Below are 24,796 nucleotides of genomic sequence, written 5' to 3'. Positions count from 1 at the left end.
GACTGTGATGAATATACTAAACCAACTGATTATATTGGTCTTTGTACAAAGTCATCTCCCTTAGCATATTCTGGTGGTCAGTAATGTAAACATGTGGCCATGTATTAATAAATAGATAATATTGTGCTAGTCTGGGAACAAAACCAGTTAAGAAACAGAGAGGCAAGAGCACCAGATTTTGAGAAAGTAAAAAATTCCTTTATTAGCTTCATAAAACATGGAGAAAAACCCGGTTACAACAGATACAGATGTTTCTGTAGTGTGGATAATCACATACCCTGTGGTGGGACTATACATTCTTATTGCTGTGGGTACATAACAGGCTCGACCATGTTTACACTCCTACATGGACTGTTTCTTTTTTCTTTGTCTTGGTGATATTGGCAGGTGCTGCATTAACTATTTGAGTGGGAACAAAACCAGTATTCTATAAACTGCATAAAGTAGTGAAAACAGAATTTAAAAAAAATCACATGGTCACTGTGTATATGTTTGCCAGGGAATATAATATTGCTTATTATTTTTTTATTCGACCTAACAATTATCTGCATGTAATTGTGATTATTATAAAATTGAATGGATGATGAGCAGTTGAGATAGTCAAACATTTTGCATCATGCAGAGGCTGACAGTAAAAAAATGAAAGCTCAGTTTAGTGTTTAACAGATGATCTGGAACAGCAGGGAGTGTGTTGTGCAGTTATCAGTCTTTTACTCCCTTCACTTGTGCATTACTGATTATTTTAGCAGAAACTGTAGGGAAATATCTAAATGTAGAATTCCATGCTGCGATTATGTAAAGCATCTTGTATCGTTTCAAAAACGTAAAGGCATTAAAACAAATCACAATTGCAAGTTGTAGTTACGGCCTCCTGTGTTAGTTTACTGCATTGCAGATGTTTCAGCAAAACAGGAAGATGGCTGGGAAAAGGCAATAAAATTAGTTACTAATAGAAGATTTGAAACCAGAACCAAACACCTTAGAATGTTTAACATTCCTCACGGTAACCAGTTTATTATCGGTTATCAACACTTGTTATCTTCATTGATTTAAAAACATTTTGATTTCTGAAAAATGTGGTCTCTCTTGAATTGAATTTCAATAATTTATTGGGCTAGATTAATGTACGCCCATTAAGCTGCTGAGGGGTCTCGATGTTTAGACGAGATCATGATTGAAATGACTCACTTCACCTATGTTGTCCAGCCTATGGGCAGTGGGCGTTGCTGCAGTTAACATGTATAATTGCTAAGATATCCCAAAAATTATGTCTTGCACATCAATTCAGAACCGATAGTAGAAAAACATAATTACACAACACTTAGGGAGTTAGGAAACATGTTTGCAAAATGGGTTGTGTTAAAACAGGTTCTGTAAAAGCATGTAATCATTAAATATAGATATAAATATACTCAACCCTGTGCACCTTAAGAAAATGGTGTAGTGGAATGCAGCACATAAAGTCTTCCTTGTACGCTATACAGAATAGCATTAAGCTCATATAAGCGTGACCAGTGTTTGGAACAAAGTTCTGTATCTAGTATATCACCGCTCAGTGTTGCCGATCTGTGTGTTTGTGAAGAATCCGCCCCTCCTTGTGATGTCATGGATGACGCACGTAGTGATCCGATATACGTTTCACCAGAATTGCTTTTTCAAGGTTTCACAGTGCACATTGTTGAGAATATTTTTTTTTTTTAAATAATCAATGTTTTAAAACAGAAAAGATAGAGGGCACCATATGGTGCAGATCAGGCTGGAAACCAAAATCTAAATGGTATCAGTGCTGGTGGAATCTTACTCACGTGATGAAGAGCACAAATGTGCAAAACAGGAAAGCCGGAACCAAAGTGTCGTCCGGTAGACACCTAGGCACAGTGCAGGTGACAAGTATCCTCGTCCCAAACAAGGGGAGTCCAAAGATCTTCCTTAGTGCTAAGATGGATGTCAGGCAATGGTCGATGATAAGAAAAAGACCTTCTCTTGGGACCTAATGGCAAACTCATAGAGCCTCTCTGCAGGATGAAATTCTGCAAAGCAGCTATCAAATCCAAAACAGATATCCCGTTGAATTCCTGCAGAGAGGCTATATGAGTTTGCCATTAGGTCCCAAGAGAAGGCCTTTTTCTTATCGTTGACCCATTGCCTGACATCCATCTTAGCACTAAGGAAGATCTTTGGACTCCCCTTGGTTGGGACTAGGATACTTGTCACCTGCACTGTGCCTAGGTGTCTACCGGACGACACTTTGGTTCCGGCTTGCCTGTTTTGCACATTTGTGCTCTTCATCACGTGAGTAAGATTCCACCAGCACCTATACCATTTAGATTTTGGTTTCCAGCTTGATCTGCACCATATGGCGCCCTCTATCTTTTCAGTTTTAGATTAATCTATTTTGTGCTGTGGCGTGACACATTAGAGGAGCTGCCGGGATCCACAATATCTTTTGTGATTGGACTTACCTCTATACAAGACATTTTTTTATTATTATTATTATTATTACTCTAACATGATATAAATTGCTCTGGTTCTCTATACTGTCAAGCTCTTTATGGTTGAGTCTTCTATTTTTTGGCCAGCTATGCTATATTTGGCCAGTATGTTACACTGATACTATAGTCATTATATAATTGATATATTTAACACAGTAGTTAATTTTGCCATATAATTGATACAACAGTAATCTCATATGTATGCATTCTAATCTATCTGTGTACTTAGTATATCACTATTTACCATTGGCGCCTCTTATAGTTACCAGCTTGGCATAATCAAGATCTTATATTTGCCTGCTGTGTATCTTGTCTATCATCAATGCTTTGTTTTAATTTTCACATTTTTTTATAGTGAAATATAGGTATGTCCGTTTTGTTGTTAGTCTCGTTTGATAGAATGAAATTCACAATCTTTCAGACATATGAACAATGTGCTGACCGTGGGGGGTTTTTCTGGGGCATTCTCAGGCATGGACTAGATTTTTCACCTAAACTCTTACTCTGCATACAGAATTTAAAAAGCCAAAGACAAAGTGCTTGGGAAGTATCTTGTCTCATCTTCATGTCGTCTCTATTTCAAAGCTGATGAGATTGTCTCATTTTTCTTTGACTTTCAAGCTTTCTTTTTTTTTGGCTTATGTCATATGGACCTTTTTTATAGAGGGTGCTGGTTTACTTTTTTTTTAAAAAAATTTTTTTAAAAAAAGCTCTCTCCGCTTATCTGAATTTTAGAAAGGAGAAATTTAGCTTGAGAGCTGTTTATCTAGCTATGCAGGGTTACATGTGTAAAGGAGAGACACATATATTACAATATAATGCTAAAATAAGCCCCCCCCCCCCCACAGATTTTGCATGATTTAACTCCATGCTGGGCAGTCTTTTATCATCGGGCCCTATGTATCAAGAAGTTAATGCTTGCGAGAATAATGCACTCCAATTATTATAAAGGAGCCAAACCCACTGTGACAAGGATCAGGATCATGTTTTTTCAGTCAGATATTAGTATTACAAGCAGGTTTCATTAAATCTTCTATGCCAGGGCTCGACAAAACCAGGTAGCCACTGGCTCCTAGAATTTTACCCCTGGCTCCTAACTTTTTGGGTTATTCTTCATATTTCTATATAAAAATACCACTGTCTGGCTCCTAAACGTATGACTGGCTCCTATATATTTTTACTGGCTCCTAAATTTGTCGACCTCTGTTCTAGCCCAATATCTTGCAAATTTTTCATTGTACTGTAGCTGCCATAAGGGTTAGCTATTGTAATTCGCTCATTTCTAGACTTTGCAACTTATTGATAACATAGCCACTTCTGTGCTTTCTTGTGTGTATACTTAAGACTATTATTATTTATTATATCTATTACTGTGCTTCATGTTCTTTTGTGCCAGTAGACATTACTAAGGTGAAATAGTTTTTGTCATTGCTTTACTTTAGCTTGCTGTGTCTATAGCAAGCTGACATGTATGTGAAAAGAATACATTTTAATGTATCATTTGGCTGCTACAGGAAACCTTATTGTGTGTTTCTTACTAAGTTTTATATAAGATTAATTTTAAAGGGACAGTACATTGATATTTTCTATATAAAATGTTTATGTATAATAAAATAACTTTGCAATATATTTTCATTATATATTTTGCCCTATTTTCATGTAATTTAGCTCTGAAAATTGAGCAATTTCTAATTCTCAGAATGTGAAATGCACCCTGCTGACATGTCATTGCTAACCCTGCTACATAAATGCTCTGAATGCATTTTATACTAACTTTATGATTAAAACCAAATCTTGGGTGGAGTTTGTGTATTGAAAATAATTGCAGTAAAAAGCATGTAACTTTGTTTTTAAAACATTTAGATGTGGATGGTATGTTATTCTATATATCTGTTGTGTTCTATATTCTATAACAACACAACAGAAATGTCATTTTGTTAAAGACATTCTTTAGATGTGGGATAATAATGTAAGGAAGTCACTGAGTTCTATATTAAGTGTTCATCTGTAAACTTAATGGGAAATTAATAAATTCATATAATATTTGTAATTGGGTCATTTAGATTGTTATGATCCTGAAGCCTTTGCTTGTCTCAAACTGCAATCAACAAAGGTAAAACGGGGTAACTTGATTCAGGGGACCATAGGTTTTTCTTTTTACTTCTTCTCAAATACAAGGTTGATAATAAGAAAGGTTGCTAAGAGATTGTTGTTTCACCAGTGGTTGTAGAGGTTATAATGGCAACATTAAAGGAATTTAAAATTTGAACTAAACCAAAATAAACCTTATTTATTTTGTATTAATATAGTATACTTTGTTCCCCAGAGACAGCTTAGAAGTCTTGTTCCCATACGTAGTCCATTGGGCCTCTGACCACAGCCTGATAATTATGCAACTTTTCATTGAGTGACAAGGATTTGTAACCGCTGGCTATATATTCCAGCATAATAAGAAGGCTCAAGAGATTACACTTGAGATAGGAGGGCTTTTGTGGCTTACTAATAAATAATAAAATAATAAGAAATGCAAATTGAGGCTCCTTTAAATAGTATTTTACTGTATCCTGTGGCTGCTACATCTTGCTACACTTGGGGACACACTCTGAATAATTCAGTGCGATTCTCCTTGTTAAAGCGGTGTGCATCATAATTTGTACCCTTTGGGTATGTTCAATACTACTGTTTCTCTAGCAATTGTTGTCCCATGAGACCCTGTATTCACCTTGTGACTTAATTTCTCTGTTTTTGTCTACAGATACCCTACTGGATGACTTCCTCCTCACGTACACCGTCTTCATGACAACGGATGACTTGTGCCAAGCATTGCTTAGACAATATCCTTAATTAGCACAAATGGTCCTGTCCTTAATTCTAATGTATAAAAAGCAGTTGCTAAACATTGAAAGCACATGATGTCTGGTGGATTGCTGAGAATGTTATAGGCAAGAAAAAGACTTGTGGCCCTTCTTTCTAGTTTGTTGTTTTAGCTTATATTTAGGTTAGACTGGACTATTTCTGCAGAAAGCTAACTCATGTGCCAAAAGGTTTTCAGGGATGAATTTAACCTTTCTTCTTATTTCTAAGCAAAGAATTATATCTTTCCTTATATGTTCTTTGCTGGATTTTTAAATGATACAGATGTATATCATAGCTTCTCTGTTTGTTTTGTCTACAAATCAGGACCTTCAGGACTTAACATTTTTATCATGAGTTTCCCTACATTATCCCATGTGTGCACTTAGGTTTAAAAAGAGAAATTGGTATACAAATTATTGTTATCATGCAGTTGGGGGTTTATCAGAGTAGGAAATACAAAATTACGTCTGACAGTGAAAAAATACCAAACTTTCCTAGCCAGATTACAAGTGCAGCACTAATTAACGCTCCCGCTCAAGTGTTAACTGCACTAGAAGTAAGCTTTTTGCGCTTGCGCGCTAACCCGACGAGCACAAAAAGCCGAAGATAAAATATCACATGCAGGTTCATGTATTCCCTCATAGAAGTCAATGAAGAAAAAAGTGGGAAAAAAAACCTACTCTCATGCAAATTCAATTATATATTCTCATGTGCGCTAATCCAACATGAAAATATATGTGAATATTTCACATTCCAATGTTCTTCACATAGAAGAATATGTTCTATTATTCATAAATAAATATTTCTACATATATTTAAGGTTTATTTGGTATAATTTATATCCATACCTATATATCGATATGATTTTATATAGTTACAGATATATATATATTTCTGATGTGTTTTATGCAACTTTTTAGTTTCGCAAAACAGTTAATCAGTAATCATTCTAGCATAAATCGCGATTGTGCTCAAGTGATCGCTTTTACTTTCAACTCGTAATACCAGCAGTAAGCCTGACGAGTGCAAACACCCGCAATAAACCCCTTATCGCTCATACACAAACGTTTGTGCTCCACTCATAATCTGGCCATCAGTCTTTAATGCATTTTAATGATGCTCAGTAAACTTGTTTTTAGATCATTCTTAGTATTTTTTTATTTTTTTTACAGTATCTTAATATGTATTTTTTTGTTTTGCATCATATGGATTATTATACTCTTATAAAAAAATTCACAATGAATTAAAGAGATAGGAAAGTTGAAATTAAACTTGCATGATTCAGATAGAACATGTAATTTTAAAACATGTTTAAATTCACTTTTATTTTCAAATGTGCTTTGTTCTCTTGGTGTCTCTTGTTGAAAAGTAATTCACACATATCCTACACTAGTCGGAGCTAGCTTCTGATTGGTGCCTGCATGAACTTGTCTCTTGTGATTGGATAACTAGATGTGCTCAGCTAGCTGCCAATGTTCCTTCTTCAAAGGATAACAAGAGAATGAAGCACATTTGATAATAGAAAAAAATTGTAAAGTTGATTAAAATTGTATGTTTTATCCAAATAAAGAAAATTGTGGGGTTTCCTGTCCCTTTAAGTAATTTTTGTGCAAATGTATGCATTCTCCAAGCACAATATTTTACGTTTCTATGCACACATAATATTTTATAAATAATAACATATTTTTAATGCCCAGTTGGTTTGTTTATTTGTAGCAGTTCTGAAATGTTTTTTACATCATTACCAAGTTGTGTCTTCTGCTTCTCAACTAACCTTTTCTTCCTTTGGTGAGTTTGCTACGTTAATTTTTTAGCTGCCAGTAGTTTTGCAATTTCTCTTATGTTCATATTCTCTTTGTTAGGATACTTAAAGGGACAGTAAATGTAAAGTTAAACTTTCATGATTCAGATAGAGCAATCAATTTTAAGAAACTTTCTAATGTACTCCTATTATCAATTTGTCTTCCTTCTCTTGGTATCTTTATGTGAAAAACAAGAATGTAACGCTTAAGAGCCGGTGCAATTTTGGTTCAGAATCTGGGTTTCTCTTGCTTATTGGGCAGCTAATTGTATCCACCAATCACAAGCGTTAGCCAGGGTACTGAACCAAAAATGGGCCGGCGATTTCTTAGCTTACATTCCTACTTTTTGAAATAAAGATAGCAAGAGAACAAAGAAAAAATGATAATTGGAGTAAATTAGAAAGTTGCTTAAAATTGCATGCTCTATCTGAATCATGAAAGTACAAAATTGTGTTTACTATCCCTTTAAGTTTATATGATGGACAATTTAACACTTCAGAGAATTATATATATATTATTTATTATTATTTTTTTTCCCTTTGTTCATATTTGTTAGTTGGGACAATTTATTCATCTCTCTCTCCTCTCTCTCTCTCTTTTCTCTCCTCTCTATCTCTTCTCTCCTCTCTATCTCTCCTCTCTATCTCTCATATTTTGGGACAATGATCTATTGTGTAAGCTACTAATAACATCCCTATTTATAAGTATTAAGTGTCTATTTATTATATAATTGTTCATTTGTCTACTTAACTTTTAATCCAATATTAGTCCTTTATTTATCATTTTTCAAACCATGATGGTACACATTCAGTTCAAGTATAAATCTTAAAGGGTTACTAAACCCACATTTTTTCTTTCATGATTCGGATAGAGCATGCAATTTTAAGCAGCTTTCTAATTTACTTCTATTATCATTTTTTCTTTGTTCTCTTGCTAACTTTATTTGAAAAAGCAGGAATAAAAACTTTGGAGCCGGCCCATTTTAGGTTGAGAACCTAGGTTGCGCTTGCTGAATGGATAGCTAAATGCAGGCACCAATCAGCAAGCCCTATCCAGGGTACTGAACAAAAAATAGGCCGGCTCCAAAGCTTTAATTTCTGCCTTTTCAAATAAAGATAGCAAGAGAACAAAGAAAATTGACAATAGGATTAAATTAGAAAGTTGCTTAAAATTGCATGCTCTATCTGAATCATGAAAGAAAAGATATGGGATCAGTGTCCCTTTAAGTGTTTATATTGAATTTACCTTAGTTGTTAACACTTTCACAACTTTTCCCTCTGACCCTTTAGACTAGAGCAAGCATCACTTTGGCATCTCAAATAAAAGAATTTTATTTCATTTAGGCTTTTTTATGGACATGTGGCTGAGCTACAGATCCTGCTGTTTCTCTATACTTATTTGGTGTTTTATGAGGACAAAGTGGTTATCTAGCCAGTACCTTTTATTTTTTCTCATGTCTCTTAAAGGGATACTAAACCCAAATTTTTTTCATTACTCAGATAGAGCATGCAATTTTAAGCGATTTTCTAATTTACTCCCATTATCAATTTTTCTTCGTTCTTTTGCTATCTTTATTTGAAAAGCAGGAATGAAAAACTTAGGAGCTGGCCTATTTTAGGTTCAGCACCCTGGTTAGCGCTTGCTTATTGGTAGCTACATTTATCCACCAATCAGCAAGCACAACCCATGTGCACAACCAAAAATGGGCCAGCTCCCAAGCTTTGCATTTGCTCTTTTCAAATAAAGATAGCAAGAGAACGAAGAAAAATTGATAATAGGAGTAAATTAGAAAGTTGATTAAAATTGCATGCTCTATTCATTAAAGAAAAAATGTGGGTTTAGTGTCCCTTTAAGGTATTTGTCATTTTGCATTTCTATCATAATATAAAGCTAGTGAAAGGAAAACAACAATGGCTGTGATCATTTCCCATATGATTGTGTCTATTTCATTTTGGGTGAAGGTTCTACAAGCTGTTAAATCTTCTAAGGACCTTTCCAAACCGTGGTGTAGTGCTCTCTTCATAACATTTATATCAGGGTTTTCTTTTGTCATTGAGGGCTACTAAGCCAAGTTAAACCAATTCATTTAAAATCATTACTGATTTTTTTCATATATTGACTCAGGTCCTAAAAACACTCACTATTCCTACCTCCTTTATATCTTTAGTTTATTGATTTTTACATAGCAATATAATCAAGCAGAACAAGTGGGTTCTTTTGCCACCTTAAAAAGGTGAGGCTTTGGCTTTGTTACTACTTGGGGGATTGAATCATGCTATGGATACTTTTATAAGTATGATTTGTGTTGTTCTTGTTGATATAGACAATACATGGCAAATGTGAGGATCCGCAAACATGCTGTGTGTGAGGGAGCAGCCATTGATTAGAAGTGATTGGTGTTGAGGGTGGCATGTGCAAGAAGGAACATGTTGACTATTTCACATTTTCACTTTTATGGCAGGTCTATGATTAATTATTTTCCCTTTTGTGCTCGAGGACACAAAATGCATTCCGCTCCTTACCCACATACCATGTTCATGTACTGCCTTTTGCAAGTTGTAATGCTTCAGGGTAAAATATGTCAGTTGATCATCACTTTACGAATTAGAACTTCAAACAACAGTTTAAGAACAATCCTTAAAAAAATATTACCTGCCTATATATTTTTCAGGCGCGGTAAAGACTGGCACATAAAGTTTAAATACTGATAGGAACATGATTACTCTGGCATTGCTTTGTTTTTGGAAAGCAACAGATGTGCATTGAAACAAGATCAGACATTATACTGCAGATGTGACGGATCATAGATTGCATCAATGGAGAGTAAAAAAAAACACTTGTAGACAGACTTCCATATTGAACAGGTGAAAGCCATTCTTGTTTAAACCTGTATTATGGTAAAAAAATGTAATACAATTTTAGGCCATGTTTTGTCACAACTATTTATGCCATTATATACATTATAGTCCTTCGATGAGTGAACTTATTCCTCATAGAATATTTTTCTATTTAAGTATTGCTTTCATTTAATTTAAAAGATTTATCCAATGTCGGACGGACATCGCTAAATGCGCTGTTGGCATTTAACATTGCACAAGCATTTCTGGTGAAATGCTTGTGCAATGCCGCTGTTCTGTCAGAAGAGCAAACTTATCAGACTACCGAACGGAAGTGACGTTCCGTCAGTTGTCTGATAAGAAATACATACCGTGCATGCGCTCTTCAGCGTTGTCAAGCAAACAATAGTAGAGGATTAATGGGGACAAGTGAATCCCATGCATGTAATGGAATTTACTTGTTCCACATACCGCTACTATTGTTTGCTTCATTTAAGAAATTAATGGTGTATATGGTGTATAGTAAACCAATAAGGGTTTGTGATGAAACGTTACTGATGGGTACAAGTGCCCAACAATCTAATAGCTATGTGGTTATTGATCGCAGCTTCTTAACTTATGTTTCCGGCAAGCTGGAAACATTGCGGGTAAAAATCTACCCCATAGTCTACAGAAGTATAAACTGGAGCAATTGCATGTGCTGGAGGCCACTTAATTTAATGAAGTGGTGTTTTTTTTAACTGTACTGTAAAAATATCTCTGAAAATTATTTCAATATATATTTTTGTATGTATAAGAAGATCATGCCATCCTAAAATACACAAGAAAAAAAACTAGTAAATTGACATCATGTAATGTATAGGTTATTTTAGAATAGGGACAATTCCAAAAGATAAAGGAGCAGAAATGAAAGGATTTTCTACTTCATTAGATTGTGTTCTTTTGTTGTATAGCTCCTCGCTAACTGTATACCAACAGCATGCAGCTCCTGAAGAAGACACAGCTGGTGATTGGCTGACCCTAATTGGCGCGTCGCCATATACTGCTCTGGGGCTGCAATCTGCAATGTGTTTTGGTTCCTATTTGAGAATTTAGCTGGAGGTTAAACACATAGGGGTTGATCACAAACCTTTTAAATGATTTATTTACAAAAATCCCTATAGATTTTAATGGTGGTTTCTGTTGATAATCATTTGATACATTTTTCTAAATAGTTGTGATCAGCCTCATAGTTCGCTTCAGGAACCAGTGCAAAAATAACCATCTAACAAATTAGAGTATTTTAATTTTGTAATAACACGTCTCTTAATGAAACATCAGTGGACGGAATGTTGAGATTTGCATGTAGAACTTCTGGTCTACTAAACCAAATATTTAAAGTATATCATGTTCTGAAATTAATTAGGGAGCTGTGTAAAGATAGAGTAGAGATCAGTGAAACGAGGAGCAAGAGGTTGTGTTGACATTGACAAATGACTACGGTTTTATTATATGGGAAAAGAAACTAGATTTGAGTTGTCACCAGAAGAGAAAACAATTATTTTTTATTATTCTATCCAACTCAATCTGCATCTTGGAGAGTAGCAAAATCTCACCTGATTTTGTTAAAAAGATGCTGTTCCCCATAATATATAAAGGTGATTGATGAGCCGCCATTTAAAAGATCCAGTTTATTATTCCTCTATTTTCAGCATCATACGCCTCTCATCTTTCAAAGTAAATGATGTTTCCTTTGTTATTATTCCTTGACCTGAAATTACCTATTGTGCAAAGAAGTATGATGGCAAAGTAGAGAGCCCAGAGGCTGTGCGCACAAAGCGGAAAGTCTTGCTACTCGCATCCCAGTGGACTGCTCTTTACAAAAACTGGTTACATGATGATGAGCACTCCAAGCTGTTCTTAAAGGTAAGGCATGGCTTTCTTTCCTATATACCCATAGCAGACCACAGAAGCATATGCTGCTTTATTAGTCATTGATTTCAAAGATGCTCAAGTTATAGTTCTAATGCAATTATTTAAATATGAAGTAATGGAATAAAATGATATCTAAACTGTTGTATGTTACAAAGGGAAATTAATGTTGATGGATAAATATTAGGACGTCTGTACTGTTTACAAAAAAATCATGTTTAAAGGGATATGGAACCCAAAAATGTTCTTTTGTGATACAAGCATACAATTTTAAAAACGTTTCCAATTTACTTCTACTATTAAATTTGCTTAGTTCCCAGGATATTCTTTGTTGAAGAGAGACCTAGGTAGGCATCTGGAGCACTACATGGCAGGAAATAGTTCTGCCATCTTTCAAAACTGCTGCCATATAGTGCTTCAGAAATGAGCAGGCTCCTAAGTAAATTAGAAAGTTATTTAAAATCACACGCTCTATCTGAATAATGAAAAAACAAATGTGGGTTTTGTATCCCTTTAACGGCGCAATGTGTTTAACAGACCATGCAAATCCAAACATAGGGATAGTAATGCATAACTTAAGGTCAGTTGTATTTACATTGCACTGTAGGGGCCACTGTCTGCAGCTTTATGGTAGCTAGTCGCCACAGTCTTATTCTGTCTTAGCTGCTATATACGCACTTGTTTTATGCACAACTTGCTCACTACTTGTTAGAGATATCTACCGCCATATTGGTGGACAGTGACGAGCACAATAAGACAAAAATATTTTTTTTATAATAATTAATTTAAACATAAAAAAAGTTTGAAATGTCGCTTTAAATGCAAAAAAATAAATAATAATAAAAGACTTAAATGCCCCTTTGCTTATAGGTATTAATTAAATTCCAGAATGTAAAAACCCTAGCTAAACTATTACTGCATAATAACTAACTAATGTACATTTAACCCTTGGCCATTTTCAGAGCAAAAATAAATACATTTAAAAGAAAGCTCACATATATCATATACAAATACTAAGCAGAAACAAACTCTAATGTTAATATAAACAATAGAAAAGCAAATAATTGTAATTCACAACACATTGAGGCCAAAATAAAATATAAAAGCAAATGATCTCTTCTGCGCAAATCCAAAATGTATTCTTTATTCTTTCAGGTTAGTTAGCTAAATCATTTGCTATAGGCTGCAAGGAAATGAAAAATGTATTCTGAGGATTATATTAACTCTCTCTTTAGAAAAAAATAAAAGGAGATGTCAGATTAATCTTTAGAAGGTTGACATAACACAGATTTGTTGGACAGATTTAGAGAGAAAATAATGACATCTCCCTTGCTAGGACATACACCACTATTGAAAAATGTCCATCTATGGTCTGAAAGGACTAGTTTTTCTATTATACAGCAATACAAACTGCTAGAGACGCTCAAATCATTTTATTTTTTTTACATAGTGGTTTAGTTGCATCAATATGGTTGCGCTCAGAATAAATCCAAACTTATTCTGAAGTCTAAACTTTATAATTAATATTTTTTGTAATAATAAAATTATCCGAAAATGTATATATTTCCCTGCCTGTAAGTTAGTCTTTTCTGCCTGTATCTTTGGTTTGTTTTTTGTGTGTTATAAAATACAAATTATAGTCTATATTTATTTAAAACAAGAAATATTACCTTTCTGAATATAGTATTGTAATGTATCTTTCTGATGGTTGTATACATACTAAAGTATTAAAATGATATAAAACTATATAATGCATGCATAAGCTATATTATGACATGTAAATATTGCCTACATTACATAAGATATAGTTTTTTACACTTAGGCCCAGTCCTTGTCCCATTGTACAGATGCAGATATTCCTAAATCCAAACTATTCCGAAATCCTATCCTTTTCTGGTCCCAAGCAGTTTGAATAAAGGGTTTTCTGCCTATATGCCAATATTTGACACATCCTCTCTGTTTAGAGTCATTCCTATATGAAAATTATGTAGACAAAAAAATGATCTAACCACTTCTTTTGTATATTGCTGACATGTCCTGTATGCCTAAATTGAAGCTAGGAATCTTCATAAAAATAACTTACATTTTTTAAGCTAGATGAGTTCAAGGCTAAATTTATAGGTTGAAAATGTAGACTGGTATTTTCTGACATGTGTATTTCAACACTACATGCTGTTGCTTGATATTGCCTTGGGCTTTTTGATGCACAGAAGCTGAAACAAATGAAGCGTGACATGTATATTTATTTTCAGACACTCTATCGCTATGTACTAGATGATGTTTATGAATATCCCATGTTGGAAAAGGAATTAAAACAATTCCAAAAAGTTCTGCGAATACATCGGCGTCAGTAAGTGGCATCATTTTATATTCTCTTGAAAAAAAATCTTTATACCGCAAAAGGCCATTTATCATACTTGGGTCAAAAGTTCATGTGTTAAAGAACTGAGGAGGAAGATTAACACAGTAATACAATAAACATGCACTGAGGTTCAAGGGAAAGGAAATCATTCTTGGTTGGAAATAGAGGGATTTTAAAAATATTTGTGCTTCTGCCAAGTATTATAGAGGGGGGAAGGAACATCAGATGAAAGTTGGGGATCATTACTTCTTGTTATATAAAGAAGATGAAGAACTGTATAAAGAGACGTTATAGAGAATTAGTGTTCCCTTACTTCACAGTGACCTCGGTTGCTAAAGGTTCCAAGAATGCTTCAGTAACACATATATCTTTTACATAACTATTCTATAGGTTTGACTGATACTTAAGCCAATATTATTCTTTAGCATCTCGAAACAAGATACATGTTGTGGGCTTAGGTCTTTTAAATCAAGTTATATGCACTATAGTGAAGGTAACTGTTGGACTGTATACAATGATATAACAAAATGCCACATTTTAAAATGTGACACATAAGTCAACATTTCTTCATTTCTTTATAAACTGTTGAATATGGGTGTTTTTTTGGTTGTTTTTTGGTTGTTTTTTTTAAATATCAAACATTGGTGGTGATAATGCTCCGGTTCTTTAAAGAGACAATCTAAGACAAGAATGACATGTTCTATGTCAGAAGAGTATGTTATTTATGCACTTCTAGACATAGCTGACCATGCGTTTAATACCCAATGCAAGTTAAACACATAGATAAAGACCTGCTTGAAAGGCACAAGCATTGCAGGTCCCAAGAAGGGCACAGGTAGTGAGCTAATTTGGGGCAACAGTCAAAAGTAGCTGCCAATCATGGTCTCTTTCTTTGAAAAATGCAATATTTTCAGCTCCCAAGCAGGACTTTTGGACAGCAAAAAGGCAAGTGGCAGTGCTGGAGCTCAATCCATACCGCTTGCATTTGCATTTTTGCTCTCCAATTACAAGACCACATTTAATATATATTAAGCATGGGGTAGTACAATACACGCTTAAATATTCATATTGGTTAGCGCTGGTTCATTGTTTCCCTCAGATAATAGACTTCCCACACTAAAATTCATGGCAGAGTTAAAGGGGCATAATACTCATATGCTAAATCACTAGAAACTGATGCAGTATAACTGTAAAAAAGCTGACAGGAAAATATCACCTGAGCATCTCTATGTAAAAAAGGAAGATATTTTACCTCACAATTTCCTCAGCTCACCAGAGTAAGTTCTGTGTAAAAAGTTATACTTCAGTTACTGCTCAGCTGCAGGTAAAAAATAAAATAAAAAATGAAGAAATGAACAGCAGCCAATCAGCATCAGTAGTGCTGAGGTCATGAGCTCTTTTACTGTGATCTCATGAGATTTCACTCAACTCTCATGAGATTTTATAGTAAACTTCCTTAAACTGAATAGGGAAATAAGATGAGTGTGCACGAAGCGCACTCCCTTGCCTGTCCCGGGACAGACATACTGATTTGCTGCTTAAAGTCCTTTACAATGGGATGTGTATACTTAGGACATTTTGTGGTAAAATATCTTTCTTTTTTACATAGAGATGTTCAGGTGATATTTTCTAGTCTGCTTTTTACAGTTATGCTGCATCACTTTCAAGTGTTTCAACATTTGGGTATCATGGTCCTTTAAGCCAATGGAGCGCAAAATTCTGCTCTAGCAGTGGATTTTTCGTTTAAGTTCTTTGCCATACACCTTGCACGTTTTTGAATGCACAATAGCAATCAACAACAGCTAATACCTGGTCCTAAAAGCAATATTTTGGATGGCACACAAGTGCAACACTAAACTGACGACTTGACACTGAAAGGTTAGGGCTGGCTATTTATGGATCTGGTGAGTTAAAATGCATTTTAAGCAACAATGTTTAATACCTGATAACACATTATTGTTTGTGGTAGGCCAAGTGCAACATGGTGCATATTTTCAGTTACATAGTTCTACTCAGTGATACGAAAATTGCATTTTCTAATGAACTGGGACAAGGGAATGTTTGCATTACATTGTCCTTTTAATATTCAATCATTTATTTTATTTATGACATTAGTATATACTATTTTATAGTAAAATTTGGTTATTGTTCTATAACATGTTGCTGATAAAGATTTTCTTTATTCTCATTTTAGCACTGTCGATGAATACTCACCTCATAAAAAGGTATATTTTTATATCTCTATGGCTTTGTACTATAGTAAACCATATAGGACACCTACCAGCTTATACATACGTCTATAAATGAAATAATTATAAGTATTATTGAAATACAATCTGTTTAAAATACTTAATATACTGTCAATATACGAAATTTTAACAATATAACTCTGTTTTGTATAAGAATTGTCCTTGCACATGATGAAGATATTTTTAAAGTCTTTTGAAGTTAATATAACTAAATATCTTGTTCTATAAATACAGCTGTCTATTAAAAATATCAGGATCTCTTAAGGAATCTGTATTAACTGGAAGCAATACAATAAAAAACATTTTTCTTTCTTTTGTTTGTATAAATAAAGTTTATTCATAAATGTGAGGCAATAATAAAGCAGTGCTACACTTCAGTTAGGATAAATTATTCTTGGCAAGTTGAATTAAAACCCCCCAGAAATTCTGGGAAGCCAGCACAATTAAGTGTATGTTGCAAATAAGATAAGAAAATGTTGATATTATAAAATATCAAAAGTATATGTTAGTGGACACAGAAACATTTAGGTGTTACTGAAAATGTATTGTAGTGTGACTTCCATAAAAGGAATAATTTCCTCAGGGGTAAAATAGATTCTCACCTGTCGGCCTCATGAGATAAATTACATGGGACTGGGAAGCATCACATTGCGTATAGCCTCGGGCTACTAAAAAGCCAGTCATTATCGAGTATCTATGTTGTGAGAGATGTAATGATGCTACATATAATATACTGATCCCAATAAACCTGTGTGAGGGCAAAAGCTATGCACTACACAGGCCTGCTTTGTTCTTCAACTGAGAATGCAAGATGCTTTGTTTCTTTCTCCAACCTATCCTGAGAGTATAATATATCAAACAAAATACTGCTATTGTTAAACTGTAAAAATGATTGCAAAAAATGTGAAATGATCAAGAAAAATATCCTGATTGGAAGATGAAAGCTTTTATATGTAGGGGGAAAACAAAGGCTGTTCTATAGAGAAGCGCATTAATCTGCAGTGCTTAAAAAAACAGCTGTAGATCTCTGCACGTAAAATCAGGTACATGATAAAATATTTCTGCATACATTTCATTTGGTACTCTAGTCGTCTTGTGCATGATTAAAGGGCCATACACATATTTAAATATATTGAGAAAATCTGCCGAATTGTCTCCTTATAAAAGTTATTACTGCAGGGAACCTGCTGATGGTATAACAAAAGGTCATGTGCACATGCATTTGCCTTCTGAGCATGCTCAGAGTGCCGCTGGCAATGTGACATCACTTGCACAAGAGCATGCGCAAAAAACAAATGTGTATGCCCATTGCCTATAACCATATCATGGACTTTGATGTCTCTTTAATTGTGGGATTTATAATTGTATTTGTTATCAAGGGAAACTAGTGCAAAATGAATCAGAGCATACACACACATACACACACACACGCTTCCTTATCTTATCTCTGTCAGTATACCAAAGTCCAATGCTTAGGGATGATGATCTAAAGCTCTCCACTGCGAGATTCCTCAAATAATTTTAGAAAGACAAATTTTAGCTTGAGAGCTTTTTGTCTAGCTATGCATGGTTTTAGCTGTAAAGGAGAGGCATAGTCATTGCAATATAATGTTTTAAAAAGCCCCTCAAAGATCTTGCAATATTTCTCTCCATTCTGGAGAGTTTTTGATCATTGGACTCCTTAAGAGAACCATTGAAAATTAACATTTTATTACTTGTCTCTCCTACCTCCCACTGGGAGTATAATTCCCTCTGCTGGCTATAGTTACATAGCTTTTTTTATAGCCAGTACTTTAGTATTAAAAATGTCAGTATAGGTGGGCATACCACAGGTAAAAACGACAAATTCAAATGCAAAAATAAAGGTAATGGAGCTATTTGTAAACAATACACTCCAGCAGGCAAAATGGATCATTGGGAAAAAAATGTTACAGTACACTGTCCCTTTAACGTGTGTCTGCTGATGTTTTCTGTAAATCATAGAATTTTTTGAGTGCCACATCCCTTTAATAACTTTGTATATTTAGGTGTTAGCTTTTTGTGATTAAATATTATATATCACAGAGAACTTAATCTAGGTTCATCTTTAAAAACGGACAACAAAAGTGTACATTGTGTCTACTATTGTTTAGTCTTAATCAGCATTTAGAAAAATTAGGAAGGAAAAACAGTCAAATAGCTAAATAAGATTATGTTTATGGAAAGTAGTATATGTGTGTAATATATAGTAAGTAACATGTTTAGCAGGCAATATGTGAACCACTGAGTCTTAAAACAATACACTAACATTTAGATAAAACTCCTGGAATTAATGAGATTGAAAACTTAAACTGGGATCCTGATATATTAGGTTTATAGACAGAAAATAACTATGTGAAAATAATTACTTATTTCTCAGTTCGCTAATTCAAGTAGGGCCTGGGAATTTGTTTCTGAACGGAATAATTTGTTTAGAAAGTTAGATAAATGAGATTAAGTAACTATGACAAGCAATGATGCTTCCAGCATAGCATATAGATAATACATTTGTTTATACCTTTTTATAGGGTCAAGTAGGCCCGGACTGCAATCTGAGACCGTATTGCATGAGCCGTTATACTGTAGGACAGTGCACTGCTGGATGTTAGTTACCACAGGAAAGAGAATTAAATATTACCGGGCACTTGCTCAGCATTTCCAAAGACGTGATTTAGTCTATCATCCCCTATAACAATAAGTAGTGGGCGGTCTCTCAGAGTAATGCCTTATTTGCTTAGAATTTGCTAATGAAAGAACAACCATTTAAAATTTTGAAATCTGTAATGCATATTTTTAAAGGGACGTAAAACCCAAATTTTTCTTTTGTGATTCAGATAGTGCATCTGATTTTAAAAAAACTTTCAGGTTCACTTCTATTATGCACTACCGAGAGTTAGCTGAACACATCTGTAAACCAATGACAAGAGCATATGTGTGCAGCCACCAATCAGCAGCTAGTTCCCAGCTCTTGAGCCTACCTAGGTATTCTTTTCAACAAAGGATACCAAAAGAACTAAGCAAATTTAATAATGGAAGTAAATTGGAAATGTGTTTACAATTGCATGGTCTATCTAAATCATAAAAGAAAAAGTTTGGGTTTCATGTCCCTTTAAGCAAAAAAGTATATGCTCTATAGGCTGGGCTAAAAGTAGTACATTCAAATAAATCCATCATTTCTGTGTCCATCTAAATCACTTTTGCTAGTAACTGAATTAGAGAATTGATGGGATTGTTTTGTGGAAAAATATTAATCAAATATTCGTTATTACTCTACATATCTATATGCAAAAATCCTTATCTAAGAAAAAAGTGTGACTGGCTTCTCAGTATTCCTGCTGGCTTCTAAAGTTAAAATAAATATGCAATCCACAGCCTTCATCTATTTAACCCTATATTTATCAGAGCGGGCTACAGCATAATGTTCCCATTTACAATGTTTTGCAGTTCACCCTGGCTGACAAGGGGTTAAACATAATCACATGTATTGCAGATCATGTGCATACCTTACACATAGATTACAAAAACCCAGCTATTATACTGATCTTAATACAGACACAAATATACTAAAGGAAACGTATTTAGCACAATGAGATTATTTGCAGAATTGTAACTAGTGGGAAATCTGAATGTAATTATTCTCATGCATTTTTTGGGGTTAAGATTTGCTCAGCTCCTTTTGTCCTTAAGGAAGTACTTTGGTTCTTGTGGTCTTAGTGGATGGGTGGGTTTTCTACTATCAGGTTGTTCTGGAACACTAGTGAGCCGTAATGAGATGAACACATCATTATATTGTTCTTTCTTGTGTTTCCACAGAATAAAGCCTTTTTCCACCAATTCAGTCTGAAGGAGAATTGGCTGCAGCACAGAGGAACTGCAAATGAAATAGAGGAAAGTACGTATAAGATATTAGTGGGTGGAGGTGATTATAGCCTAATTACACTTGACAGCTTACGTGAGACAAAGCTTTTCAAGAATTAAACTGTGCAGCTAAAACACTGCTGAGAAGAAAAAAAATCACATTATTCATTTTTATTTTCTTGTAACTCACTGGGTAACCACAAATTATTCTGCATATTAGATGCTACAGTTGATGTTAAATATAAATATACCATTATGCTCCAATAAGTCTGCTTATATCACTATCAACCCGTATTGTAAATACATTTGTACCTATCACTTTGGCTCCAGGTTTTTTCCCCACTAATGTATTCTGTAAAGAATTATTTCATCCTTTTCTGCCACAAGCATAGTTTTTATGCCACCATTTAAAGAACCATTAAACACAGTCAAATTGCATAATCAATGTATGCATAATAAAAAGACAATGCAATAAAATTTTCTTCAAATTTCAAATGAGCATTACATGTTTAATGACAAATTTAAGTGTCCTTTCATTCCCCTTTTATCATGTGGCAACTATCAGCTAATCAAAGCGTCATATACATATATTACTACAAAAAGTGTAAAGTTACTTAATTAGTTTCAAGCAATATTTATTTTAGTTCAGACCCCTTAAATCACTCATTAAACCAGTTCAAGGTTCCAAGAAAGAAAAAAGAGACCCATTTGTAAGGTTAAGAAACGCCTCACAAATAAAGGCAGTGAATTCAGTACTTTAGGTGAAAATATAAATAGAAAAGGTATTAAAAAAACATGATTTTACATGCTTTCATCTACTTAACTGCAAAGGGCTCCAATGTATATATGTGTGTGTGTGTACATATGTATTAATGTGTTTATATTTGTATATATGTCTGTAAATACATATATACACACATAAATACATATTTACACACGCATATATATATATATATATATATATTTAGACATGTATATGTATGTATCTCTAAGTTTGCCTGCCCTTTGTCTGCCTTTTTTTTTTTCCTAACCCCTGAGACCTTATATGTTTGAGCCCTTATAACTTTTAATAATTTTTATTAGATGGTGTTGTTATGAGTGTAATTGTACTTCGTAATGTATTTTTTATGTGTTTGGTGAAACTTTTTTGTTTCGCAAAACAGTTAAACAGTACTCTGAGGATGCAGTAATCATTCTAGCGTAAATCACAATTGCGCTCAAGCAATCGTGTTTACTTTCAACTTGCAATAAAAGCGGTATACCTGACGACAGCAAATACCCGCGATAAACCCCTTATCGTTCATGCGTAACTGTTAGCGCTCCACTCATAATCTGGCCCATAATCTTTATTGTCTGGTTATTATATTCTCTCTCTTTTTTATCTTCTTTTCTCCATGCTATATGGACTAAAGCTATAAATTATGCTATATGTTTTTAAATTTAAACAATAAAACATTTTATTTGAAATGTGCTGCCTTTTACCATTATCCAATTTATTTATGCTATATAGTATTTGTTCTTAAAGACATTAAATCCATGTGTAGTTTATACCACACGTGCACATAATAAAGACATCACAGACTAGTGTAGAGTAATGCAAGACATTAGTAATTTCTCCCTTTATGATAATGCAATTTGGTAATCATTTCCCAGTGGACCTTAGACAATTGCTCAGTTGAACTTTCCATTAATCTGCCCTGCTCTTTATTGATTAACTGTTGAAAATATTGAAGTCCACTCTTGTGCTCCATAGCAATGGTCAATTGGTAATGACAAGTTATGCAAAACTCAACGTCACTTTAAAAAGATTGTAAGTGGTCAATAAATATTATTTACCAAATAGTGAATTTCCCTCATCACAACTCTAACCAATGCTTGTGGGCTATGGCACTAAATAGCTGCCAAGGAAGTGCCAGTGCCAGATTTCTTGGGCAATATAATAAACTGCATAGGAGCATATTACCTAAGAAAGGTAACTTTGTGGTTGGTTACATGATAAAACTGGACAATACATTCACTATTATTGTATAATCTCTTATGTATCATCTACCAAGACCTATTAAGAAATGTATAGGTAGGAGCCTTTTAAGCAGGTATGCGGTTGTGCGCTTGGTAATATGAAGATCACATTTAAAGGGACAGTCTACAATAGAATTGTTATCGTTTTAAAAGATAGTTAATCCCTTTAGTATCCATTCCCCAGTTTTGCACAACAAACACAGTTTTTTTTTTATCTATTGACTTGCATTTACTATTGTGTTGTGCTAAATCTTAAATAACTCCTCAGGCGTGAACACATAGTTATCTATATGACCCACATGAACTAGCAGTCTCCTGTTTTGAAAAGCAAATACAAAAATCATGTGATTAAGACGCTGTCTATAGAGCCTTTGAAACAGGCAGACATTTATAGGTAAATGTTATAAAGTATATTAATCTAGCAATGTTGGCTATGCAAACCTGGGGAATGGGTAATAAAGGGATTATCTATATTTTTAAACAATAACAATTTTAGTTTAGACTGTCCCTTAAATGGTAGTACCACCAAGCACTAGTGGGTTAAAAAGTAAGGGAAGTGCCTAAATAAATGTTTCCTATAAGCACCAAATAGGTAAATCCTGCTGTGGATCACGCATAAACTTACTGATAACATAGGTCAATAGAAAATCGGCAGTTACATATGTAGGAGTGAAATAATTAACAGATTGCTAGAAATACATAGATTTAATGGGCAGAGCAATTAGGTATATCTGAGCAGATTATATTAACACAGTATAGTAAAGAAAGCCAGGTTTTGTTTATCAGCTGAAATCTTACAGAAAATGATAATATATCCTAGATGAAAATATCAAGTGTATAAAATGCATAAGGTTTGTACAAATGTTATAGCATTTTGATATTGTACTTTTATGTGTATGTCAGCGTGTGCTATTTCTAAGTGTTCTTTTTTGTTTTTTAAACACTTTTTTTTATAAATGAAAGTTTAGCATAAATATAATTCTTCTACCAGAAAGCCTTATTTGTTTACCTGATACTTGTAATTTTAGCATGTACAAAAGTCTACTCTATTCACTTAATTTAGTTGATTAAGGGCCAGATTACAAGTTGAGCGCAAAATATCGCTTCCAGGAAAGCGATATTTACACTCAACTTAGTAATACCAGCGCACGCAAATGTGCGCTGGTATTACAAATCAGGAGCAATCTGAACGCGGCCTAGCCTTTGCATTGCACGGAAGCATTGCGCTTACAAGGGCGTGCTTCCATAGGCTCCAATGGGAGTCACGTTCTCATGCCATGAGACACTGCAGATAATCTAGCGCAGCAACGGGGGTAAGTTCTGCAGAGATGGGAGGCATATATAAATATATATACATATATATCTACAGGGATAACACAGTCCCCATAGACCGCAATGTAAAGGCACTTTACATCCCACACCCGCCACTTTAAACCACTTAAAACTACCTCCTGCAGTTATTATTATTAAAAAAAAGATGCAAAATGTTTTTTTTATAATGCACACTACACTAAATTTTAAGGGCAATTGGGGGACATTTTTAAAATTAACCAGAGGTCTGACCTCTGGTAAATTTAGGAGCGCTTATTGCTACTGTGAGCTCGTGGTAGCAATAACCTGCTACTTGTAATGGCTGGTTATTCATTGTGCACCCATAAACGGGCGAATTTGCGGATGTGCGGTTTATTAGCGCTCCACTTGTATTCTAGCCCTGTCATTGTAATAGCAAAATAACCACAAGCACACGTTTTAAAGCCATGGAGTCAAGATCAGTAATTCAGTACATGTTGAGAAATATCTGCTGGAAAGATTAGATAAGCAGCTGCTGTCTCTCGCTGTACATAGAAAGTTAAGATTTTCAGATTATCTTGCTGCATGTATTTTTTGGTAATTGCATTTGACATGTTTAGATTGAATTACTGTAAATTATAGATTTATATTATTGATTAGTGTGCTTATCTATATTTTAAAGTTTGATTTATTCTGTGATCATTGAGATTAACATAAATGTCCATCCAGCTTCCTGGACTTTAAAAAGATCTCAACACACATTTATTATATACATCATTTTATGATCTAATAGCAGAATGTAGGTTTTTAAACATTGTATTTAAAGGGACATTTATATTTATCAGCAATTGAGCCCACTCTTACTTCTGTAAACCAGGTGGCTGCCAAGGTACAGCCCTTCCTAACAGGCCAGATTTTCAGGATTACCTTGGCTAAGAGCAGGCTAATAACCATGTTTACAAATCAGTTGATTATTTCACCTGCTCCAGTTCAGATATCCTCAAAATCTGGCCTGTAAGGGACACCTGAGTTCTGGAATACATCAATCAGATAGGCAGGATGTATCCATTGCATAGAAAAAAAAATCTGCATACAAATTAAT

The 24,796-nt window shown here is 34.3% G+C and overlaps 1 protein-coding gene across 1 annotated transcript in view; it reads left to right on the top strand.

Moving 5' to 3' along the window:
• RAPGEF5 (Rap guanine nucleotide exchange factor 5) overlaps positions 1–24,796 on the top strand; it is a 603,491-nt gene that overhangs the window by 518,261 nt on the left and 60,434 nt on the right. The window contains exons 12-16 of the mRNA XM_053714138.1: positions 5,248–5,326; positions 11,748–11,892; positions 14,151–14,248; positions 16,455–16,485; positions 20,341–20,419. Of these exons, the coding sequence (XP_053570113.1) occupies positions 5,248–5,326; positions 11,748–11,892; positions 14,151–14,248; positions 16,455–16,485; positions 20,341–20,419 (432 nt within the window). The remainder of the gene's footprint in view (positions 1–5,247; positions 5,327–11,747; positions 11,893–14,150; positions 14,249–16,454; positions 16,486–20,340; positions 20,420–24,796) is intronic.

This window comes from Bombina bombina, chromosome 5 (assembly GCF_027579735.1).
Source record: "Bombina bombina isolate aBomBom1 chromosome 5, aBomBom1.pri, whole genome shotgun sequence".
NCBI classification, from domain to species: Eukaryota; Metazoa; Chordata; class Amphibia; order Anura; family Bombinatoridae; genus Bombina; species Bombina bombina.
Note: the sequence above shows the minus strand (reverse complement) of the source record. Positions and strands in the feature narration are given on the sequence as shown.